Here is a 21,678-nt window from a genome sequence, read left to right on the forward strand (position 1 = left end):
ATATTTAACCACCAACCAGTGTCTGCTGTGAAATCCCCTGTATAGCCCCGTACCAAGGCCGGAGAAATTGGCTAAAATCATCTAGTAGGAACATTTAGAACTTAGATAACAAGATAAAGAAATTAAAATCTGATTATAAAAGAGTTTGGTTTTACTAAAAAGTAGAAAATTGTGAAGCATAAGTATGGGAGTGTTAAGTTTGAAATGTAGCCTTAGGAACTTAGGAGCTTAGAAAATGTATAATGTGTAACCATAAGAATTTAAGTATTGTTCAAAATCATTTAACCACAGAAGTCTTGACAAAGATTGGTAGTCTTGTAGTGTTTGTTTTAAACACTAAGGAAACCGTTATGGACACCAGTTTGCTGCTTGGAGACACCTGAGAGGTCAAGAAGCGGACGAGTGAGGAAGACTATGAAAGACCACCAGAGGACTCCTGAGGACCACCAGAGACCTTCACTGTGCCTGCGTAAAGGACATTTACATATGCTAATGATTTCCCAGAAGTCTAATGAATATGTATAACTTTTCTTGGAAATCTAATGAATATGTATCAATAAGTCTTAATATAAGGTGTATTGTTTTGGTGACAGGTGTGCGTGGTTTGTGAGAGGACTCGACCGCGCACCCGGCCGTTAATAAAGAAGTGTCTGCTTATCTACACTAAATTGGTGTTGATAAGTTCTTCATTCCGAGCTTTTCGGTAACACACTGACCCATCTGATTTTTTTCTCTGCCTACCCACATTGCACTTTGAGATTTGTCCCGGCCACCTGATCTGCACTCCAACTTCTGTATTCTTCTTCCTTGTGTTAAAGGTCAATGAAGAGCTTATGATTTAGCCAAGTTGGTTTCTTTCTACACTTGTCTTTCCACTGTACCCTTAATATTATTTCATCAAAGAGTTGTGAGCTATCTTCACCTCTTTTTTTCCTTTAGATCCAACTCTCACAAAACATCCCATGAACTCTCAAAGGTTATTAAAATCTACCTTCTCAAACACCATTGTTTTGATTTTCCTGTTTCTCCTTTGCCCCTTCCTAGAGGATGAAAAAAAATGTCATTTCATGATCAAACCCATACATTTGATATATGATATACTCAAAAGGTAACTGCTGAAAAAAATACTTTTACCTATTTTGGTTTTGAAACATACACAGTACTAATGAACTCGTATCTCTCACTGTCAGAGTACACCTACACTGAGAAATCCCTTGCATGTTGCTTGCCAGCTAGCATTCATATTTAGCCTCCAAGAGCTCTTTGAAACTTGTATTGACTGTTGCAGCCAATCCCTGTATCTATACTGTACAAGAGGAAAGCAGAGTTCCAAAGAGAAAGACAAGACCAATTTAACTTGCTTCCTTCCACTTCCACTGTTACAGACTTTGCAACAAAAGGGTGAAGATTCACAGTCTGCTCCTTGGTTTTCCATGCACGTGTAGGCACACCAAACTTCTGAAAAATGGTGTGATCTTAAGCAGCCGCAGACTTGTGTCATCAGTATGAGAGGGATGGAGCAAAAGCAAACAAGCTCTGTCAGATACTTCAGAGCATTCTCAGACATGGGATAAATTCACAGCTCTAAGAATGTGAAATATTCATGTAGATACAATTACAAGAGATTCCATTATTTATCATGTCCAGTCATTCATATTCTGTTACAGAAAAAAAAGGTATTTTTACTATCTAGTTCAGGCACTATCACAAATTAAACGAAGGAAAATGCCTGGGTGGATGGGACAGCAACAAATCTTGTATTAGCTGAACTCAAACTTGCCCTGGCATCATCTGTTGACTCTAGCCTAGTACAGTGTGCTTGACCCAGTAACAACTGAATTGGGTAACTAAAAATTATGCTTCAGAATATTGTTTGACTAAAAGGTTACTGGTTCCTGGAGCAGAACATAAAATGCTCAGTGAAGCAACTATCTTCCATATAAAGCTTGCAAAGAAAGCGGTCTGCAGCAACCAGAAAGTGGAGAAAGCCATCTGAATTCAGCATTGTGTTGTTTTGAGCATATAAACAATGCAATACAAAAGGACAAGGACGCCTTTTAAATTTTTTCCTTCTCAGAGGTGGCAGAGAGATGTCTTCTGTAGTTTGGCATCTGGAGTCCTTACCCCGCTCCTATGTATTATGGACTCCATCTCAAAGCCATGAAAGTTCATATTTTGAAGCACAGTAAGAGGGGGAAATATCAATGGCAGAGGTTGTACAAACTTGTATGTGCAGAGGTTGTATATAGTCTGGACATGGCAGTAATACCCATTCTTCTTAAACTTTTACTAACAAGTAGTTCCAGATACATTAAGCTAAGGATGGAGAGAAGAGTCAAGTGCTATGTTTTGTAGCCTGTACCAGGGACAAAGCAGAATACTATTCATTGACAGAAAATAACTATGCAAGACTAAAAGAAGATAATTTACTGCTTTTCTGGAAGAAAAAGATGAGCCCTGGCTGGCTTCATGATCCTTGGGTTAGCAAAAAAAATCAAACTGATCTATGAAGATCTTCCTCCCATTTCTCTCCCACTTAGTACATTTCACTGTGTTAGGTAATGATATAAAATTATTTGTCATTTTCCTTTTAATTAGCCTGCATCTAATAAAGTTAACTAGCAAGTCAAAGAACCAAGAATAAGGTGAAAAAAACATGACATTCAACTTTAGGAAAGCTTCAGGGGTAACACCAGAGCGGTTATGAAAGCAAGGGGAAAATTAGAGCTCTACAGCAAAGAGCTATTTGAAAATGCATGAAAGCCATTGTGAGCACAGATGATTTAGAGACATAGAGATTTTCTCCTGTGGCTCATGACCCCCATATTCAGAGGTGCTCAAACCTTTCCAAGGACGTCTGCAACATCTACAGCTTTTAGTGACCTTATGAGGAATCCATACGAGTGGATATGCCTCGAAGTGTAAGGTCTTACAGATAACGAGTTGACTAGGACATATGCTTAAGTTTGTTCCTAAAATGGCATAATGAAACACCCTATCGATTTCCTACCTCGTTATTGAGCAGTATATTAGACAAAATGTATAATGCATGATACTATTTACACTGTATCTATCTTCCCAAGGAATTATTACTGTTAGGAGAATGTTTTTCAGTTTCTTGTCTCTATAGGTCTGTCTTTTGAATACTGAATGTTTGTTTTTCTTGTACAATTTCGTACTTGGAAGAAAACATCCCAAATCTATCTGAACAGTAAGTGTCCTCAGGGGTATGGAAGAACAGATACAGCTAAAAGCCCAGCAAAACTTTTACAATAGCAAACAACGATGATCTGCAATATTATCTCTAACATCAGTATACAACGAGGTTATTAATGTCCTACACTTCTGGTATTGTGGTTTTCTGGCTAAGGCATAAAGCAGAGCCAACACTATTTTCAACACTAAAACTATTATTCCACTGTGTAAACTACTTCAGAGACAATGTAGTAATGCTGCAAAAATCTCACTCCCTTTTGGAATATCTGTTATTTATACTCAAGATTTGTGTGCAGCTTCTCATAAAGCATGTTGGAACCTTGTCAGCATTTAAAACAGCTCCGAGTTTAAGACTGCCTGCAGAGGTAGGGTTTTAGATTAGATCTATTTGTAATTTTTAACAGCATGATAAATCAAATCAGGCAAAAATGTTCAAGAACCGGAAGATTCAGAAGGCTCAGATCCATCTTCAGTGAACCATCAGCATCAAAGCTCCAACATGTCTACATCACTGCAGTAAATAGCTTGTAGGCCCCTAATTCACTGGGGCATTCTTAAAAATAACTTACTCTAGTCACATAGTAGCAGGCCTCAACAGGGCAAAATATTAATAGCAATAATGTCCCGTTGAGGATTTTTCCTTTCCTTTTGTTTTGAACAAAATATTTAATAACAAACACTGCAAAGTCTGTAAAATAGCAACCTGCTTGCAAAGCTCTCGTTTCTAGAAACCCTTCCAGTGTATTTTAATGTGAAATATCTTGTACTCTCTGTACAAATTAAAATCCACTCTGGTATGGAAAAAATGTATATACAAATGTTCTGCTTAAGATGAAAAAAGAAAAGGTTGAGGAGAGAAGCAACCCCATGAGTAGTCTCATGGACTGGAAAGAAAACATGATGCCAAGGAAACCTCAATTACCACCTTCCTGCACACCCACATGTATGTGCACACCATTGCTGAGCCATAATGAAAATTTCTATTTGCCAGTATTCTCAAGGAGCAGGACCTGGCCCTTAATCAAAGTGTGGTCAAATCTTAAATGCAAATTAAGTTAGAAATAAAATAAAAAAAGCTACCATAAAATGGTACGTCATTTGACTACTCCACAGAGCAGTTTGGAAGGATCTGTAATACTGTGGTTGCTGCTATCCTGACAAGACAGGCAGTACAGAAGGCATCAGTCACCCTGCTTAGCCCTTAACTCCGCTGAGGAGCACCACACAGACTGTTGACAGTCTTTTTCCTCTCTTGGTGGAAAGCTGCTCCTCATTCTTCTAAAATCAGAGAAATGTAATCTGCTCCTGTCTTCAGGTGCAGATCTTGGCTCTCTGCACTCAGGCATTGCTTCCTTTATCAAAGTGGCTCTTGGATATTACCCACAATGACTAGCATATTGTCCCACTACCACTAACTGACAGATTACAGGGATTAAAAAAGCTACCAAACTGCTGAAATAGCTGAGTCTGGCCAAACACACAAATGTCTGAAAAACAATTTAATTCAGCCAAAAGTGAAGGTCCTTCAATTCAGAAATGCTCATATTTACAGAGCGTATAATGAGCAAATAATGCTCTCACTAAATCTGTAGTTCAGTTGTTTCACACCTACACACTCCCTGGAAGCTTCAGAGTCCTCACCAAGGACAAAAGACAGCTGGGGTACATATGATGAACTGCTTTTTCTCTCCAAGGAGAGAGGCCATCAAGGGAGTTTGAGAAATTACATATTCCATGGAGGAAAAGCAGAAGTATAACTCACCCAAACTACAGCATTGCTGAAGTACTGTAGTATGTTTGATCCATGCTTGGGGGCTTGGGCTGAAACACTGTTCACTGTTGAATAAGAGTAATGAACAAGGCGTATCATAATCAAGAAAAGCAACAGAAAAATAATGACAAGGTAAAACGTAAGTAATTAATTTGTACCAAAAAAAATCTTAATTTTGTATTTCTAGCAAGATAACATGATTCTAATGAAACATGATCATTTGAATTTCTGTTAGTTTTATGAAGGGTTCTTTGCTTTTTGTTTTGGATAGCAAAGAAAATATAAGGAGGTGAATAGTCACCAGATAAATGAATATTCAGGAGTTATTCTCTCTCACAAATACAAAAAATAAATACACGAAGATCTACATTTCAGTTTAACTGTACACTTCTAGTAATTATCTTAATAGCAGTATTTAAAAATGAAAGGATTGGCTCTGAATAAATTCAAGATACTGATTCAAACTCATAAGAGGGAAGAGTTTTTAATCTGAAGTGTAGACCTTATGTTCAGTATTGTCCTAGGATTTGGTGGCTGATTCCACTTCAAAATGTTTTGATCAAACAGTTTATCATCATATTATTTATGGCTGGAGACAACAGCATGTTTTCTGATATACTAGTAACCAACTTGAAATCTTTGCCTCTTATCAAGCCTGAAGAGATTTAACACAATTTTACTGGATGCAAATAAAGATTTGAGAGTATGTTGCTCATGACCTGAACTTTTCTATGAGGACAATGTCATAGAATGCCAACCCATCTATTGCAATCAGTGGTGTGTTCAACAAGACCATCATCAGACCCAACACTACACGGACACTGATGAATATTTCAGGTATGGATTATCCTGATCAAGTAGCCAACAACCACTTAGCAGAGCCTACGTACATCCAAACAGTGGATGCTCTATTATATTGCCAGGATAAGAGGACAATGTGTACAGCTCTTATAAAGTTGACAGTTATAACGTATCTGTTTTGCTGTCCTCCCACAGGCACTATCTCCCAGCGAACACGCTTGTACGACTGTGTCCCCACACGGGTCACACTGGGAACCCCAGCATCCTTCTGAACAGCTATGCGTGGGGCACATCACTGAATCCCAAAAAACAAAAGTACTGAATGTACATCACCATGCAGACCACAACCACCGTCAATCAGGTGGGGACGAAGGTGGTATGGCTAGGCTACAGGACACCCGGTCTGCTGCTCTTAAACACAAATCGCAGCAGGTTCCTAACGCTCTGAGTTTGGTCCACCTCCAGCAGCCAGCTCCACACGACACCTACCCTTTCCCTGGAGCTACGTCTCCAGTCTCCCCACTCCTTCACCCCCACGCTCTGCTTAGGCTTTGAGCTGGAACTTCTCATCTGCCTTGACTGGGCCCTGCCAGCCCACACTTTCCTTGGCCTCCTCCCCAAATCAGGTTATACCAAAAGCATAACCCACTGACTCAATGACAGAGCTATTTTGTTCACTGCATACAAATGGCAGACGTCCTCTTTCAGCCTGGATGGTTTATTTCAGACTATGATGAAGTAAAGAGAGGAGGGAAACCGTAAGAAAACAAAAAAGAAGCAGTGTGCATTTCCATAATACTTTGAGTAGAAATACACAGAGGAAAAGAAAATGCAATCACTGTACTTCCCCTCCATTTTATGCACTTGCACACTTCACAGTACCTTTTCACTATCGCACCCGGGCCTCAGTAGACTGTAAATAAACAAGCCACCATGTTACACCAGTGAAGTCATCAGTAATCCTGCTCTTTCATTTCAAGAGAAAATTTGAGCCAGAGACCTCAGAGTGATCCCATTCCAACAGTTTTATTCCTGTTTCCACAAGTAAATTGTAGCTAGGCAGTCCTGCAAGGAGCAGGGAGTTGGACTTGATGATCCTTATGGGTCCCTTCCAGCTGTGATTCTATGATTCCAGGGAAGTACAGCCAGGACCTTGGGCTAGCTCTTACCCTGAGGAATCTTTTGACAGAGCTTGTTTATTTGGCCTAAGAGCATGCTAAATAAAATACAACCTTGGTAAGGTGTTAAATAACATATATATTTGTATTATCAAACAGTGTACCTAAGACATCGTTACCATACAGAACAATCCCACTAGTCATTTTAATTTTAGGAAGTCAACATGAAAACGTACTTATTTAAATGCCTCATAAAGCTGTGTCTCTCATGCTACACAGCACTGTGTAGAACAGCTGATTTTAAGTAATTCCAGGCTCTACTCTGAATACAGTAAATCTTTTTTATTTAGAAAAACCTGATTTAGAGACAGAGAGCTAAAAACAATAAAAAGTGAGCAGTATATATCAAGGTTTGTCTGCTTCCAAAGAGTTACTTCCCTTAGATTTAGTTACTCTGTCTGGGTGATAATTCTTTTCTATCATGTGTGTTCTTAGTTCCCAGTGCTTTCAAAATACATTTATACCTAATAATGCAGTAAAATATCTTAATTTAGAAGTCTTCCTTCTGCTTTTTTAAGGGAAGGCTCACTCACTAAGGGGCAGCTGAGAGGTATTTAAAGTAGAGCTCTGAGTTAAGTTGTCTCTTTTTCCTCAGCCTTTGAATAAGTTGAACTGGTTGAATCAATTTGACCTCCTGGAGGCTGTAATTCAGTTATGGTGGTCACAGAGGTAGGTGTTTCTGAACGTGGAAATACCAGGCCTCAAAAAGTTAAGTGTTAGACTGTGGAGCCTCCTGGCTAATGCTTTTTTCCTGCCACATGGCAGGTAACCCTCCTCCAGTACATCCAAGAGATACTGCTGAGCAATCAGTAAAGAAGCAGCCTTGTCAAAAGTGGGGAATATTGACTTCATCCAGCGGGCAATCCCAAGGACCTCCAAGTATCTTCTTTACAACACTCTTATACCAAATTCCTGCCACCGGCTCACTGCAATGCAGTCAGAGTTGTTGTCCAAAGACCACCATTATTTTTTCATTCCATTCTAGCCATTCAAAACACCTATGTAGCATCTACACCTTCCATAGACATTTCTGGCATTTCCATTTAAATAGGAAATGTCAGAATAACAATTCATATTTTGCATCCAGGTTAATTCAATTTCCTTCCATATTACAAAGTATAATTTAACAGTAGAAGTGAAATAACAAGACTTCAGCTGTCCTACCCACTTATGTACCAAACAGAAAGCCCCTATCTCTTCTGAATTACACTAAAAAGCCCTTCTTGGCTGTCCAGTCTGTCCAATGTCAAATTACTTTGCTATTGTTAAATTCTGATTCTAGTTTTAGCATAGATGAAAACATGCAAATGTTCGGAAGACAGGAGGCTAATACATCATACTTATCATTTATAGAACTTCATTTGGGGGATTTTAAATTCTTTGACAAATGTTTATTAGTCAGATATTCCCCTTTCACAGGAGAGGACTGTGGAGCAAACACTATCTCCTACAGGATTCTGTTCTTGCCACACAGTGGAAAACACACTTTTCGTCTGGGTCCAGGCAGCAAGGTGGACAGCACATCTGAAAAGTACTCAAAAATATTTTGAAAAGTACAACGTATTTCCTTCCTGTACTAAGCTATTTTTATAATAAATGAACTAATATATACATTGAAGTGTGTTGGACTAGTTTCTCCTACATAAAAATAAATATTAATTATGGAATAAAATACAATTATTTAAAACAATAAATAATCCCATCAATGTAAAACAGACTCCAGTACTCGTGAATATGTATCTTAGTTTTATACAAGACTGCTACCAATCACAGCTGCTTTCTCAAAAAAATATCTGGTGAAGCAGGTGCTTCAAGTCTAAATGGCAGATAACACAAGGTCTGTTAAACACCTCTCCTCTGAAGAAGGGCAAGGACTCTCCTGAGGTGCATGACATACATCTAGGGTAACAACAACCAAGAGAAGCTGAATGAAATTTTGAATTTTAGACATTAAAATGTGACAAAATCTGGGAGTTCACAGCCCTAAGGTCTCAAAACAGCAAACAACAAGTTCAAAGAACAAATGGTCTTCATGAGTGTCAGGACAGACCATTTAGGGACATATTTAAAGGTGTGTCATTCCTCTCTGGCTAACCAACCAGATGTGCAGGGGCTTAAGCACATGCTTAAATACCTCACAGGAGTAGGGATTAGAAGCACACTGCTAGGAATAAATTCACATGCTTTAGGCACAGCTAGCACAAGCTGTCATTTTCTCCTTCCTTCTACTCTGATACATAATACTTATTCTTTATTTACTACTTGTTTTCATCCATTTTTAGTTGAAATGTACCTGGCAAAGTAACATAGGTATGTCATAGACAATAAAGAAAAGGGAAGATGAGTCCTAAATGCCAAACCATTCCACAAAGCGGGCATTAAACAGACTCCCCATTCTGCATGAGAGACTAGTTACTGTACTTTTATTTTGTGCTTGCCCACAAACGCCTTTATCTTTCTACCCTTTAAAACTCTACGATACCTCTCAAAGTATTGCTGAAATCACAGAGAATTTGCTAGGAACAAACACTTTACGTATCTTTGTCATTTTTTTCTAGTACTTTGATTTCCTTTTCCAGTTTTCAACTTGCACGAAAGCCTCTATCCTGTGGTCAATTTGGAAAATATATAGCCAATTTCCACAGAAGATCAATTTGGTCTTTCAGAGAGAAAAAAAACCCAAACAAAAACCATACAAAAAAAGCAAATTATTTGGGGTTGGGTGGTCTCCTAGAAAGTGACGCTGGATTTTTCTCTGTTCCACTTCACCATATATTCTTGAAACCACAGGGAACCAAATTTGAAGACATCATACAAGTAAGTTTTCTAGTTGATCTGCCAGGAGCTTACATACCAACTGCCTGAATTTCATAGGATACAGGCTGAAAGCTGATTTTCTAAACAATCCAAACCTACTCCTGGGAAATGGGATTTTCCCTCTTATTTTCCTTCTTCACACAACTGCAGTATAATGTGTAAGTCTAAGACAATGAGTGAATTTACGTTAGTGCACATGGTTCATACCAGGAGCACACTTTTGAAACAGACTTCCTGATCATTCCCACTTGTTGCTCTTTGGTTTTCATTGCAGAGCAGTCTTTGAGTGTCTAATCATCCTCAGCACCAGCTCTGCTGATCTGCTTCTACGGGACCCTTCTTTAGGTCTGATATGTTAGTCTGATATCTCTTCAGGACTAATATATTAGTTTGAGGCACTGCTCTGTGAAAGGAGATCCAGCACTCTTCAGGCAGAGGACCCAGATTCCTTGTAATTCCAGGCAATACTGCTGTTTACTTGCTCAGGACCAAAATTCCTCCCTCAGTTTCTGGGTTGATTCCAAGCAGAGTTTATCTTCCTGTGAAGTGGGATACAGATTCTGAGAAAAAAGACTAGAGTGAAAGCATTTAGGTGATTTGATAGAAATTACTGAATTAAAATTCAAAATATTTGAAAAAACAAAATACCAAAATTTTAATATCTCAGTCAACATCCACAGAAATAGCAGCAGAACAACATGCTGTCTTAAAATAGATTCAAGACTGTTTTACATCTACAATTCATGCAGTTGGTCCAAATAATATATTCACTAATTTGCCCATTAGTTCCAGAAGACTGTACCATTCCCTTCCCTGTTACCCTCTGCCAATTATTCCTACTTCATCGTAATGCTCCAGACTGCCACTCCATCAGTTTCACAGAAAAAACCCCATTAATTTTCCCCAACATAGCAAAGAATGTTACCCTTAAGTATCAGGGTCCAGAGGAAAGTAAAAAAACCCTGCGTAGTGATAATCAGAAAAGGATATAGTACTCAGAAACAAAAGGATGTATTTCTTGTTACTCTCCTGGACATGAGGACCCCAGGTCCCACAGGATAGCCACCTGGCTTTATCCTTCACGGTCTAAAAACACGATATATTTATACTTGGCCGTATACTGCTCCATATTTAATATTCAGCCTAAATGTCTTGGAATCCAAAGCCATGCAATAACGCTGAGTAATATCCATGTGCTTTATTTTTGGCTAAAAAGAAAAGGCATCAAACATAGGCATCCTAAGTTGCTATGCTGTCCATATGACAACCATGCTATTGCAAACTGCATGTGATATTGCCAAGAAAAATATATACTGTAGAGACAAAAGTCACACACATGGACAGAAACGAAGTATTGCACAGCACTTGCATGCTTACCGCTGTAGGAAGGAGCAGGGCATTTCCAAGCTTGTTGCCACTCTGACACTCGCAGACAAGCTCTGCTCCGTCTCACAGCAGAGAGATTGAGACATCAGCACAGTGACCTATTGCACCTAACTATTGGCACCGACCACCTCCACTGCAGAACAGACATAAGAAAATATCTCCACCCCTCTGTTCTCACACTACTCTCTTGCTCCAAACCCGACTCCAAGCTTGGTGCTGGAACAGCACAAAATGTATGCTCAGCCATACGTTCTCTTTTGCCACCTCAGCTACACAGGAGAAAACCTTCAGCAGATAAATAGAGAAAGCAGTTGAGGATAGAGGTATCTTGATCGTCATGGGGAAAAGGTTAGAGAAACTCAAATCTTTTAACAGACACTTGCCAGAAAACCAGTTGCAAAAAGCCTGCATCCTCTAAACTATGGTATCATCCAGCTCCTACCTTAGGGATGCATCTATATTAGCATTTACTGCATTGCAGGGTTCACTTTAGGTTTAAATTTGTTTTGCATCTATACTTGGATTCTTGCAATATTGCTCAAGCTCTGGTGCAGTCAAAGCAATTTCCTTCCTGATGAACGAAGGCTGAAGTCATGCATTAGAGCAGCATCTGTCTCACCCCACCTGTGACAGTGGCACAAGGCCCTCCTGTGGTTAACACTCTACATGTCCATGGTGCACGCCTCGGCTCAGCACCTGATGAAAACACCTGTCCTGGAACCTAACAGGTCACTACAAATCAAACCCTGACTCTTTCCTCTTTGTGCCACATCAGTCAGTAATAACACAACCTAAGTTTCCGCAGGCAACTTGCCTCAGAGTCCTGCTATCATATTGCTCAAGCTGAACAGGCTTTCTGTTCTTTTATCTCTGCCCAAAACAATTCTAAAATGCCATTAATTAACACACATTTACTGAGGACTGGAACTTGCACACAACTTCAAACTTTCACCGAAGAAAACATCAGTAAGGCACAAAATGATCTCCACGGACTGTACATACCAGTATTAAGGATTTCAATGATGAAAATCCAGTATTCAAAAGCCTATAGCCAATTTTATAGATGGTGCAGAACTGCTGCATTTTAGTAACTTGACATCAGGCCGTAGCCTCGCTAATTTTCTTCATACACTATGATGTTTAAATAGGAAAAACAAACAGGCATTTGCAGTCAGTGTAGAGACCATGTAGGTAGAATGAGCCAGAAAACTTCATGCTCTGCTTACACTGTTGAGTTCCTGACCCTCTCACAGCAAACATAGCAATTTGATCAATTCAGAGGTACACTGAAAAAGCTAGTATATGATCTCATAAAAGCACAGAGATCCCACAGAAATATATGCATGTAACTGTCCAGCAAACATTCCTGTCTTCTGTATTCAATCTTGTATGTTGTTGCCTTTCTGTATGTTCACGAACACAACTAGTAAGCTTGGCTCCCACACACACTCTCACTCCATTTGTGCAGTCCTGTATATATTTATGAGTGAACTGATAATCCAAAGCAGCTCAATGTAAATGAACTCCTGTAGCGTGTATTTGTTCAACCAGGCAAATATGTCAGCCTTAAATGCCTGCATTTATATTTATACCTCTGTGATATGAATTATGCATCTGCACATATTAGTAAGATCTCTGTCTTTCTCTTCTATTAAGCTTTGGGCTGGTCCCTTGGGAACTCATTATCTACAGTGAGTTTCACAAGGGCCTGATGTGACGCTACCAGAATTGTTATTGTACTGTACCTTCCCAGAAAGATTGTGATACTTTCCCCAGACACCTACAGTTCAATTCAGTGTTGACTATTTAATTGTCTAATAGCAGTGAGCATTCCTCCCACCAAGCCAAAATAGTGAAATTGAATTATCAGGAATATTACTGGTTTGTTTGTTTGGTTGTTGTTTTTTTTTTTTTTTTTCCCAGACAGAGCCATTAAACCAGCACTTGGATAGGTCCTGCTGGAACAATTCCAGTGTTGCTCCTTTCCCCTGGCAATCAGCTTCAACTTACTTTTCTGTTTTCAAAGCAGGGTTTGATTTCGCTTTTTTCCAACTGCCTCGGGATGGCAACTTTGCCCGACGTCGGCGCCCATGTGGGAGACGGAAGGCGGCCCACGGTTCAGCCGGCATACCTCAGAGTTCGCGGCTTGTGCCTCGCCATCCCCGTCACCTCGGAGACTCACCCCACCGAGGCAGAGGGGTGCGGCAGGCCACAACACCCCTCAGACACCAGTCATGCTCCAGGCCACGACAGCAGCTTTCCTCACGCCCGGGGCCCTCAGCTCGGGAGCCGTTGGGCATGAGGAGCCATTGGCCGCGTTCCCGACCCCGCGCTGAGGAGCTGCCGGCAGCTTGGCTTTTTTCCCCTCTCCAATCCTCCTGCCATGAGATTTCATGACATTTCAGTGAATTTATTTCTCTCGTGAAGTCGCCCGACGTCGGGCTGGGCCGCCCCGGGGGAAGGCGGGCGGGAAGGCGGGGGGCGGTGCGGCCTCTGCCGGCCGCCGCGGGAAGAGCAGCGGGAGCCCCGGCCTGGCCCGGGGCGGCGTGGCCGAGGCGAGCACGGAGCCCGGGCGGCGTACCAGGGGCGACGTGTGGGCAGCACCGGCTGGGAGGGGGGTGACAAGATGGAGAAGAAGCGCAGTTCCTGCAGTTCCCTCCCCAGCGCTGGGTCCCGAGTCACGGCTGCTCCAGGAGGCGGCTCGGGGCTGCGCTGCGGGGGAGGCACGGGCGGGTATTTCACGGCCGCGGGCAGGGCTACCTCAGCGGGCCCTCCCGGGCGTGGCAAGCGTCCGTCCCGCCACGGCCTCGTCGCGGCGGCCCGGGCAGCCGGAGCTTGAGGAGATTTCCTCCCCTCCCCGACAAGGAGGAGGCAGGAGGGAGGGAAGGCGGCTGAGGCGGCTCCGCGCCGCGCAGAGGGCTGCGGGGAGCCGGCGGGGAGGAGCGGAGCGAGGGACGGGGCAGCGGTCCCTGCAGCGGCCGCGGGAGACTTGTAGCTCCGGGGGGTCGGTGCGGCAGAACCACGTCGAAGGCGTCCCCATCTCCATCCCGGCTTTCCTGGGCGGGGGGGGGGGGAATCATCCTTGGCTTTGTGGTTTGCGTCTGTTTTTTTAAATAAAATGACCGCCCCGTCTTCCTGAACAGAAGCCAACGGGAGGGCGTTTGTGCCCCCCCCCCCCCCCCAAGCTCAGGTCGCAGGAGGCTGCAGCGAGAGGAACCCAGACCCCCTCAGCGCCGCTACACGCGGTCCGGGCGAGCCCGCCCCGTCTGCCGCAGGCGCGGGCGGGAGCCCCACCAGCAGCCTCTCGCCGCGGTATTTGGGCGGCGGCGTGGGTGCTGGGGGTGTGTGTGTGCGCGCATCTCCCCAGTCAGGAGCACTTTTTTAATGCCCAGCTGGCTCGCACCCCACCCCTCCCCCCCGCCCCGGTCCGGGCGGCGGGAGGCGGCCCCGGCTGCGTCAGAGCCGTGCAAACACCGCCGCCGTGCCCGCCGCTATTTAAGGGGCCGAGGCTGAGTCGCCCCTAACTTTCCTGCCTGGGCACCCAGGGACCTCGCTCCCTCCTCGGGTCCGACCTCGGGAAAGCGCAGCGGAAAGGTAGGAAGGACCCGTCACCCCTCCTCCGACTGCACCTCTGCTGGGGGGGGTGTGGGGGAGCGAAATGGGGGTGTCCAGGCGCTTACCTGTGCGGCGGCTCCGAAGGCATCCCGCCGTTTGCTGGAGGAGAGGCAGCCGGGTCCGGAGGGGGAGAGGACTTGAGGTGGCTGCTCCCAGCACCCCAATACTCAAAACCGTCGTATTTTATGCATGGCAATTGTTTTCTGTCTAGTGTATGTGGTGGGCAAATAAACTTGATTTTCTCCTCTTCTAAAATTAAAAGGTTACGTTCGGTATACTGTTCAGAAACTCGAACGATTCAAAAACTCTCATATAGCTAATTCATGTATATTTACAAATGGAAATTACCCCTGTACCATTAAGTAATAGGAAGCTTGTTTCTCCTAATAACTGAGGGTAATTTCTCTGTTTCCAGAAAAATACTATTTCGGCTTATACGATCAAACAGTCTAGTAAAGTGACATCGTTTTGTCCAGTACTTGTTTAAGGAAGCGGTAAAAAATTGGTTACATTTGAATTCTCTGTTTTATATGAAGATTATTGTTAAGTTGCACATTATATCTTACAGCTTTTAACTAAACAGCTTTCACCACCCCACCTATTAGATCAAATGCTTGGGGGAGTGTTAGATTTTGTTTTTTCTTTCCTTGGGACAAGTTTTTGTTTTTCTGTGTGTGATGAGATGAAACCTCTTGAACACTGAAGTTCAAACCAATGAAGGTTGGTAGAATAAAGGCTCTTCATAGAACTTGTCAGAACTGAGTATTTGTAATAGCAGTTTTTAGTACAACAGCAAAATGCTGAAATGTTTGAATCCTGAGATTTTTCACAGAGCTGGACTTATATCCCTTAAGTTTTAATGAAATACAGCTTCCAAAAAAGAAAAGCAAATAAGAATTTAGTAGATCAGGGAGACATAACACATACTACAGTGAATTAATTTTGTTCCTTCCAGTGTATCTTCCTCTTATCAAGGGATATTTAACTATTCATGTACATGTTTTCCAGCTTAAGACAGATCCCACAGTTACCTGCATTAAAAAAAACCCCCAGCACAGACCTAGTTTGCTCAGAAACCAGCACCCCCAATGGAAGATGGGGGTAGGGACAATATACAATGCAGTAAATCTGGTCATTTTAACAGCCTATCATTCCTTTTCTCCCCAGCAATGTACAGCAGTACATGCATCTGCGTGTTCCTTGCTGTGCTCTCAGCGAGCTCTTTCGGACAGCAGACTGTGGGCTCGCACAATGGGAATCCACTGGCTGCTGAGCTTGAGCAGAGCTTGACAGAACGTCACCGGCACATCCGTGCCCCTTCATCTGCTGGCCCGCTGAAATCCATGCCACGGCTGGATGGAACCATTGACCAAAGAGCTAACATCGGTGCTTTGTTGGCCAAGTATCTCCAGCAAGCCAGAAAAGGTACTGGTTAGAGCGTACTTACTGTGCTACTTCTGTGGCAGTGGAATTTCCTGCAGGGATGCCTAGATGTTAAGATAACCCTGTCATCATCTAGCATGAATTCCTAGAGAAGGCAGGATGTAGATTTTGCCTGGTTATTCCTGAAGTAACAGAGCATTCTCTTATTTACTGCAGAACTCCTCCCCAAAGAGATTTGTACATAGCAGCCACTGACTGAGAGCTGCGTACAGGTAACTGAAGAAAATGTAACCTACCTCTCAGGCCATAGTTCAGCTTTTATTTTTAACTTCCTATTTTCATAGCCTTATAATAATTTTGGCATTATTTTCAGCATGTTGTATCTTAGATAAAATACAGGAATTGCATTTTCTTCAAACTTTTTCATTTAGTTAACCTCCTCCCTCCCTTTTTTAAGTTAGAAGAGCAGGAGAACTTTTCTGAGGATGAATACAGACCAAATGGCTAACCTTACCTCAGCCAGAAATACCTGTACAAGGGAAATCTTCTCAGTATTGGATTTTTCATGTGTTTGCTCCCAGAGGAAGTTACGAAAGTGTGAAAGATCAGAATTCACATTTCTGAACAGAATAATTAAAAGCAGTGATACGTAAAAGCACCTCTGCTTCAAAACATGTCAATTCCTGTCAGGTTTTTGGTCTCAGGCAGCCTGGGAACCCAATCTTGCAGTTACTTAAAACCCCCATGGCATTGTGTTTGTAACAAGGGCATGAAGCACCGGTAGAGTAGTGATATTAAAGTGGTTCATTCTTATCACGTGATTTATTAGTCACTTGGGGAAACAATTGTATTACGTACATGAGCTAGCAAGGGAAAGAGTAAAGCTGTCCCTGTCAACATCTTACAGTATATGTTTTACATAGACAGAAACACATGCCATCTGTGCTGCCGGTAAAAATGATGGATCACAATCATTGACCACTGAAACTCCCCCCAAGAAAACATTTTTCCTTTTGAACTGTCTCGTCTCTGTATTGCTTTGTATCTCAATAGAGTAACACCATGGGCAGACGAATTGCTTTGGCCTTTTGACTGCCAACCTCAACAAAAGCCACTACACAAACCTTGTTTACTTGTGATGGCTTCACTCTAGTCTATCCCCTGTACTACAGGGGAAGAGGACATCTGAGAAGAAAAGAGGGCTTGAGGGGAAGGCAGTAATTAGGATTACCTGGACATACAGACATTGAGAAATTAATTCACTCCCAGCTCCAGACTGTGCTTAGGATAAAAGTCACTTTATGTAAGTAAGCTTTCTCCTTTCCTGTCTCTCCCCACAACCTTATGCAGACCATTTAACCTTCCCCTCCTGACAGCCTCACTGCTGACCTCTATGCAAAGCAAAATACTATTCTTATTTTTGATGGCAATCTGCAATGAAGAGAGGCCACGTGCATTTTTATGCATTTCATATGCAGCCATACACATTCATCTGTGTACACACAACAGAGCCAAATCAGAAACAACAGGAAAAGAACCACTCTTAATACAGTCTGAGAGACTTCATCTCATGTTACCAATTTGCACAATATCCATTAAGGAACTTCTTTTAGCAGTTCACATAATCTAATGGAAAGAGAATTCAGATACAAAATTCCACAATTCAGTGCTACAGTTAAAGCTGTTACTGAGTAAGAATGTTATTGCAGGAGTCTACAAAGCAGAATCCTCATTGCCTTTCCCAAGTGTAGTCATTGTTACCCACCTACATGGAAACTGAACTCCTCTAGTTTATGTAGCCATTATATTCTCTTAAATATCTGGCTGACATTTCCAAATAGCTTAACCAGATGAAGTGAAAAAAACACTTTGGATTTAAGATGTCTTTTTGCTAAGTATTAATATGAGGGAGAATTTCCTGCATACATATTAATTGACATATATAATTAATGCTACAAAGTGACTGTTAGCAGATGATGGGATTCTTGTGACGTGACTGGGCTAGCTGAACTCTAGTTTGTAGATGTAGTTGCTAGTAACAGAAGAGAAGATTCACAGGGACAAAACAGTATTTACTTAATTTATAACAATACAGACAGTGTTCCTATCAAAACATTATATTCTCATTTAACACAGAAGTTCTGGGCAGTACTTCAGAAATCTCTGCAGAACACTCAACATCTACTGTATTAGTCACTTTTAACCTGTCTAAACCATAATACTCACTGGAAAACTCCATCTAGGGGGAAAGACAGTCTGGGCATTTGCTAGTGTTAGCAGTCAGCAGTGATGGCATTTGCCCTTGTGATTAATAGAAAGGCTGATTTTGGACAATATTTCCAGTTAAAACGGAGAGAGAGTTAAATTCTCTCAAGGACTTAGGGCTAGGTGGTGGCCTCATAGCCAAACTGCTACAATTTTGAATATGCTTGCTGTACCTTGATTCTGCAGTATCCACAGACATCTCTGGTGGTTTGAGGAAAGGTAGTTAAGGTGCTGTTAAGAAATTAATTTTACTGTTTGTGACCCTTAGCTTTCAATTAATTTCACCTGCAGGCTTTCAGCATGAACCTGGCACCGTGTAGAAGAGATGTTGTAGCTGTCAAGTCAGTGACATGCACATTTACTATCCTCTAAGGAGCCCTTGCCAGTCTAGACCATAATGGCACCAGGGAAGCCCACAGGTCACTGCAGGCTCAGAAGTCTCTTAAATACCAACATCTAAGTGATGGTTCTGTGCTGTTTTAGCCCTGTCTGATTAGGGTGCCAAGAAGCCATTCTCATCAACTTAATTCTGTATTTTGAATTATGAATGTGAATTTCATGGGGTTTGAGCGTTTAATGGTAGGCATTTTTTTCTAGAGATAATGACATTTTTTGTCATTTTTTTTTAGGTAGATATCTAAAACATGGCTGGTTTCTTTTTTTGGTACCTTTAACTCTCCTATCCCCCTGCAACCACTAACAAAACAATGCAGTTGGTTTTATTTTTAATGGATCATGCTCATTATAAATCATTACATGAGGAAAACCTTGAAATACAAAAGCAGAGAGTTACCAAGGGTTTCTTCAAAGCACAAGACACTGTAAGCAAGGCAATTGTGTAGATTTGGATTTGTGGGCTTTGATTTGGGCTTCTTTTCCTTTTTGATCAGTTTGAGTGTTCCTCAAGCATCAGTCTGCATTGAATACTAATATATTGAATCTGTTCCTTCCTTACTCAAGGCTTAAGCTCAATCTAATTATTGGCATATGTCAATTTTGGCTGTTTTCAGGGAGTACAGAGACAAGTAATTTACCTTTCCTGCATTTTTAGTTACACAATGTGATGATGTCAAAACAGAGGATTACAGCCCTTTTTTAAAACCATAAATTCTCCTTGCAAATAGTTTGTGCCTCTGATGCCTTAAGCAATGAAGACAGGAAGGATAAGGCAAGATCAGAGATCAGCATCCAACCCTGCTGTGAAAGGAATTAGGAAAGCTTGGGATAAGCAATGAAAACGTCACTGACATCGTAATAAGCCCTGTATAATTCCAGCAATAGACATCTCTAGCTATAAATTCCAGACACACCTTTCTCCATTTCAGGACTATTCCCACTTCTCCACAAAACCTGGGATTCATAACACTACCCCACTTGTTACGGGGTTTGCACTGTAAGAGCTCCTGTACTTACATTTATGTGTCTTCAAGCGGCACGGGACTGTGGTGGAGTCCTATCTTAGGCCTGAGTCTGCTGTCACACAGAGTTATTTTGCACATAGAGCAACTCTCCCACTACCAGCAAGCAAGGGTGTGGTCTTACAGGAAGAGTGAGAAATGGTTTGGATTTTCTCTCTCCAGTGAAATAGGAAGGAAAAAGGAGAAATGCACCCATATTCCTTCCTGGCAGCCAGGAGCAGAATGCTCCTGCAGCAGGAGGGAGAAAATGATCTGTTTAGTTTACAATAAAAAAACCCAAGCCACTTTCAGGACATTACCCATAAAGTTTCTATGACGTTTTCCCCAATGACTTGACAGTGGTGTTACATGGTCTTTATTAAGTTAACCAGTTTCAACTATTGCAGACATCTGCTAATGAGTACAAAACAGATCAGAAAATGGATTAATCTGAAAAATGTGTCCACTTACTCCCTGCTCTCCCAAACGCTTTTTCTTTAGGTCCCACTGGAAGGCTCTCAGTTATGGGAAACAGAGTACAGAGCATTGATCCTACACACAGGATAAATGACAGAGACTACATGGGCTGGATGGATTTTGGACGCCGCAGTGCTGAAGAATACGAGTACTCTTCCTAAAGAATAGCAAACTATAGCAACAGAAAAAAAAAAAATCACACTCCCATGTCTGTACAGAAAGAGAAAAATTAATTTGTTGTTCTCTTTGAATCAGTGTTTTAAAATATATCATGTATTTGATGTAAATTTGTCTGTAAGACTATACAATGCAATATATACGTATGCAGAATTTTCCAGAAAATATTTTCTTTCTTTTGTTGTTTCTCATACATTGATATTATATTAAAATGATTTCACTTATCCCTTCTTGTCCTGTCACTGCATGTTGCTGGGTGTCTTAATATACAGAGAGGCAGGAAAATGCCTTCATCCTGCAGTGTAGATACATTCCGTGTGTTGAGTAGTCAGACAAACGAGCCACTTCTCAGAGAAATCTTGTGTCAGTCCCAATAGCTATGAACTGTAAGGGGAACTTGTCCAAATACAAATGCAACAGCACAATACTGCCAGAAAAGGCCACCTATCTTCATGGTGACCCCGTTTGTAAAGGACTGAGTTATACACCAAGCCCACATGTTCAAAGTAAATAGGCAGCAGTGCTAAAACTAAGAAAAAGAGGAATGATACCGACATGTTTCATCTTCCTGGCTTATTTTTTTTATGTTGTGAACTAAATGTGAAAGTTCTGCTGACGGCTACGAATCACAGAATAAAGAGAGCATTCCCTGCCTCATGGTGAGCCAAGCGTTCATTTGGGGAGGGGGTGAGGACCGTTCCCTGAACAGAGCAGAAGATGATCCTGAAGGGTAAGGAGATATCAGAGCAGTCTCTAGTCACAGTGTCCTACAAGGAAACGGGGCGCTCCCGACTATCGCAGAGGCAGCCTGGCTGAGTTATCGCCCACTGGCATGGGGAGAAGGAGGGAGATTGTGCCCAGCCCCTACCTGGCATGAAGCAAGGCAGAGAGCCCCACACTTGCAGCTGGGGAGCGATCCCTGCTTGTGCAAAACCAGCACACTGGGGACTGACCAGTGAGTCCCCTCGCAGTCATTCCTGCTAGCCAGTGGGCAGGCTGCAAAAAGTATTTTACCTGCACTCTCCTCCTTCACCCCTCCTGTGGCTCCTGGGTCTGCTTCAGCAGCTGGTTCTCACATCTAAGGAATTCCCCAAACTGAAAAATCAGGTGATTTTGCATTGCGTAATTCACAGAACTGTGTGTCCGTCCCCCCCCCCCCGTGTCCCCCCCCCCCCCCCGAACGTGTGCATTAATA

At 42.1% G+C, this 21,678-nt stretch overlaps 1 protein-coding gene across 1 annotated transcript; it reads left to right on the forward strand.

The window, feature by feature from the left end:
* Window positions 1–14,608: 14,608 nt before the first annotated feature.
* CCK (cholecystokinin) lies at window positions 14,609–20,707 on the forward strand. The gene is made up of 3 exons (XM_030010621.2): window positions 14,609–14,763; window positions 15,952–16,209; window positions 20,331–20,707. The coding sequence occupies exons 2-3, from the start codon at window positions 15,954–15,956 to the stop codon at window positions 20,465–20,467; spliced, it is 393 nt and encodes a 130-aa protein (XP_029866481.1). The 5' UTR covers window positions 14,609–14,763; window positions 15,952–15,953; the 3' UTR covers window positions 20,468–20,707.
* Window positions 20,708–21,678: the final 971 nt, after the last annotated feature.

This window comes from Aquila chrysaetos, chromosome 3 (assembly GCF_900496995.4).
Source record: "Aquila chrysaetos chrysaetos chromosome 3, bAquChr1.4, whole genome shotgun sequence".
NCBI lineage: Eukaryota > Metazoa > Chordata > Aves > Accipitriformes > Accipitridae > Aquila > Aquila chrysaetos.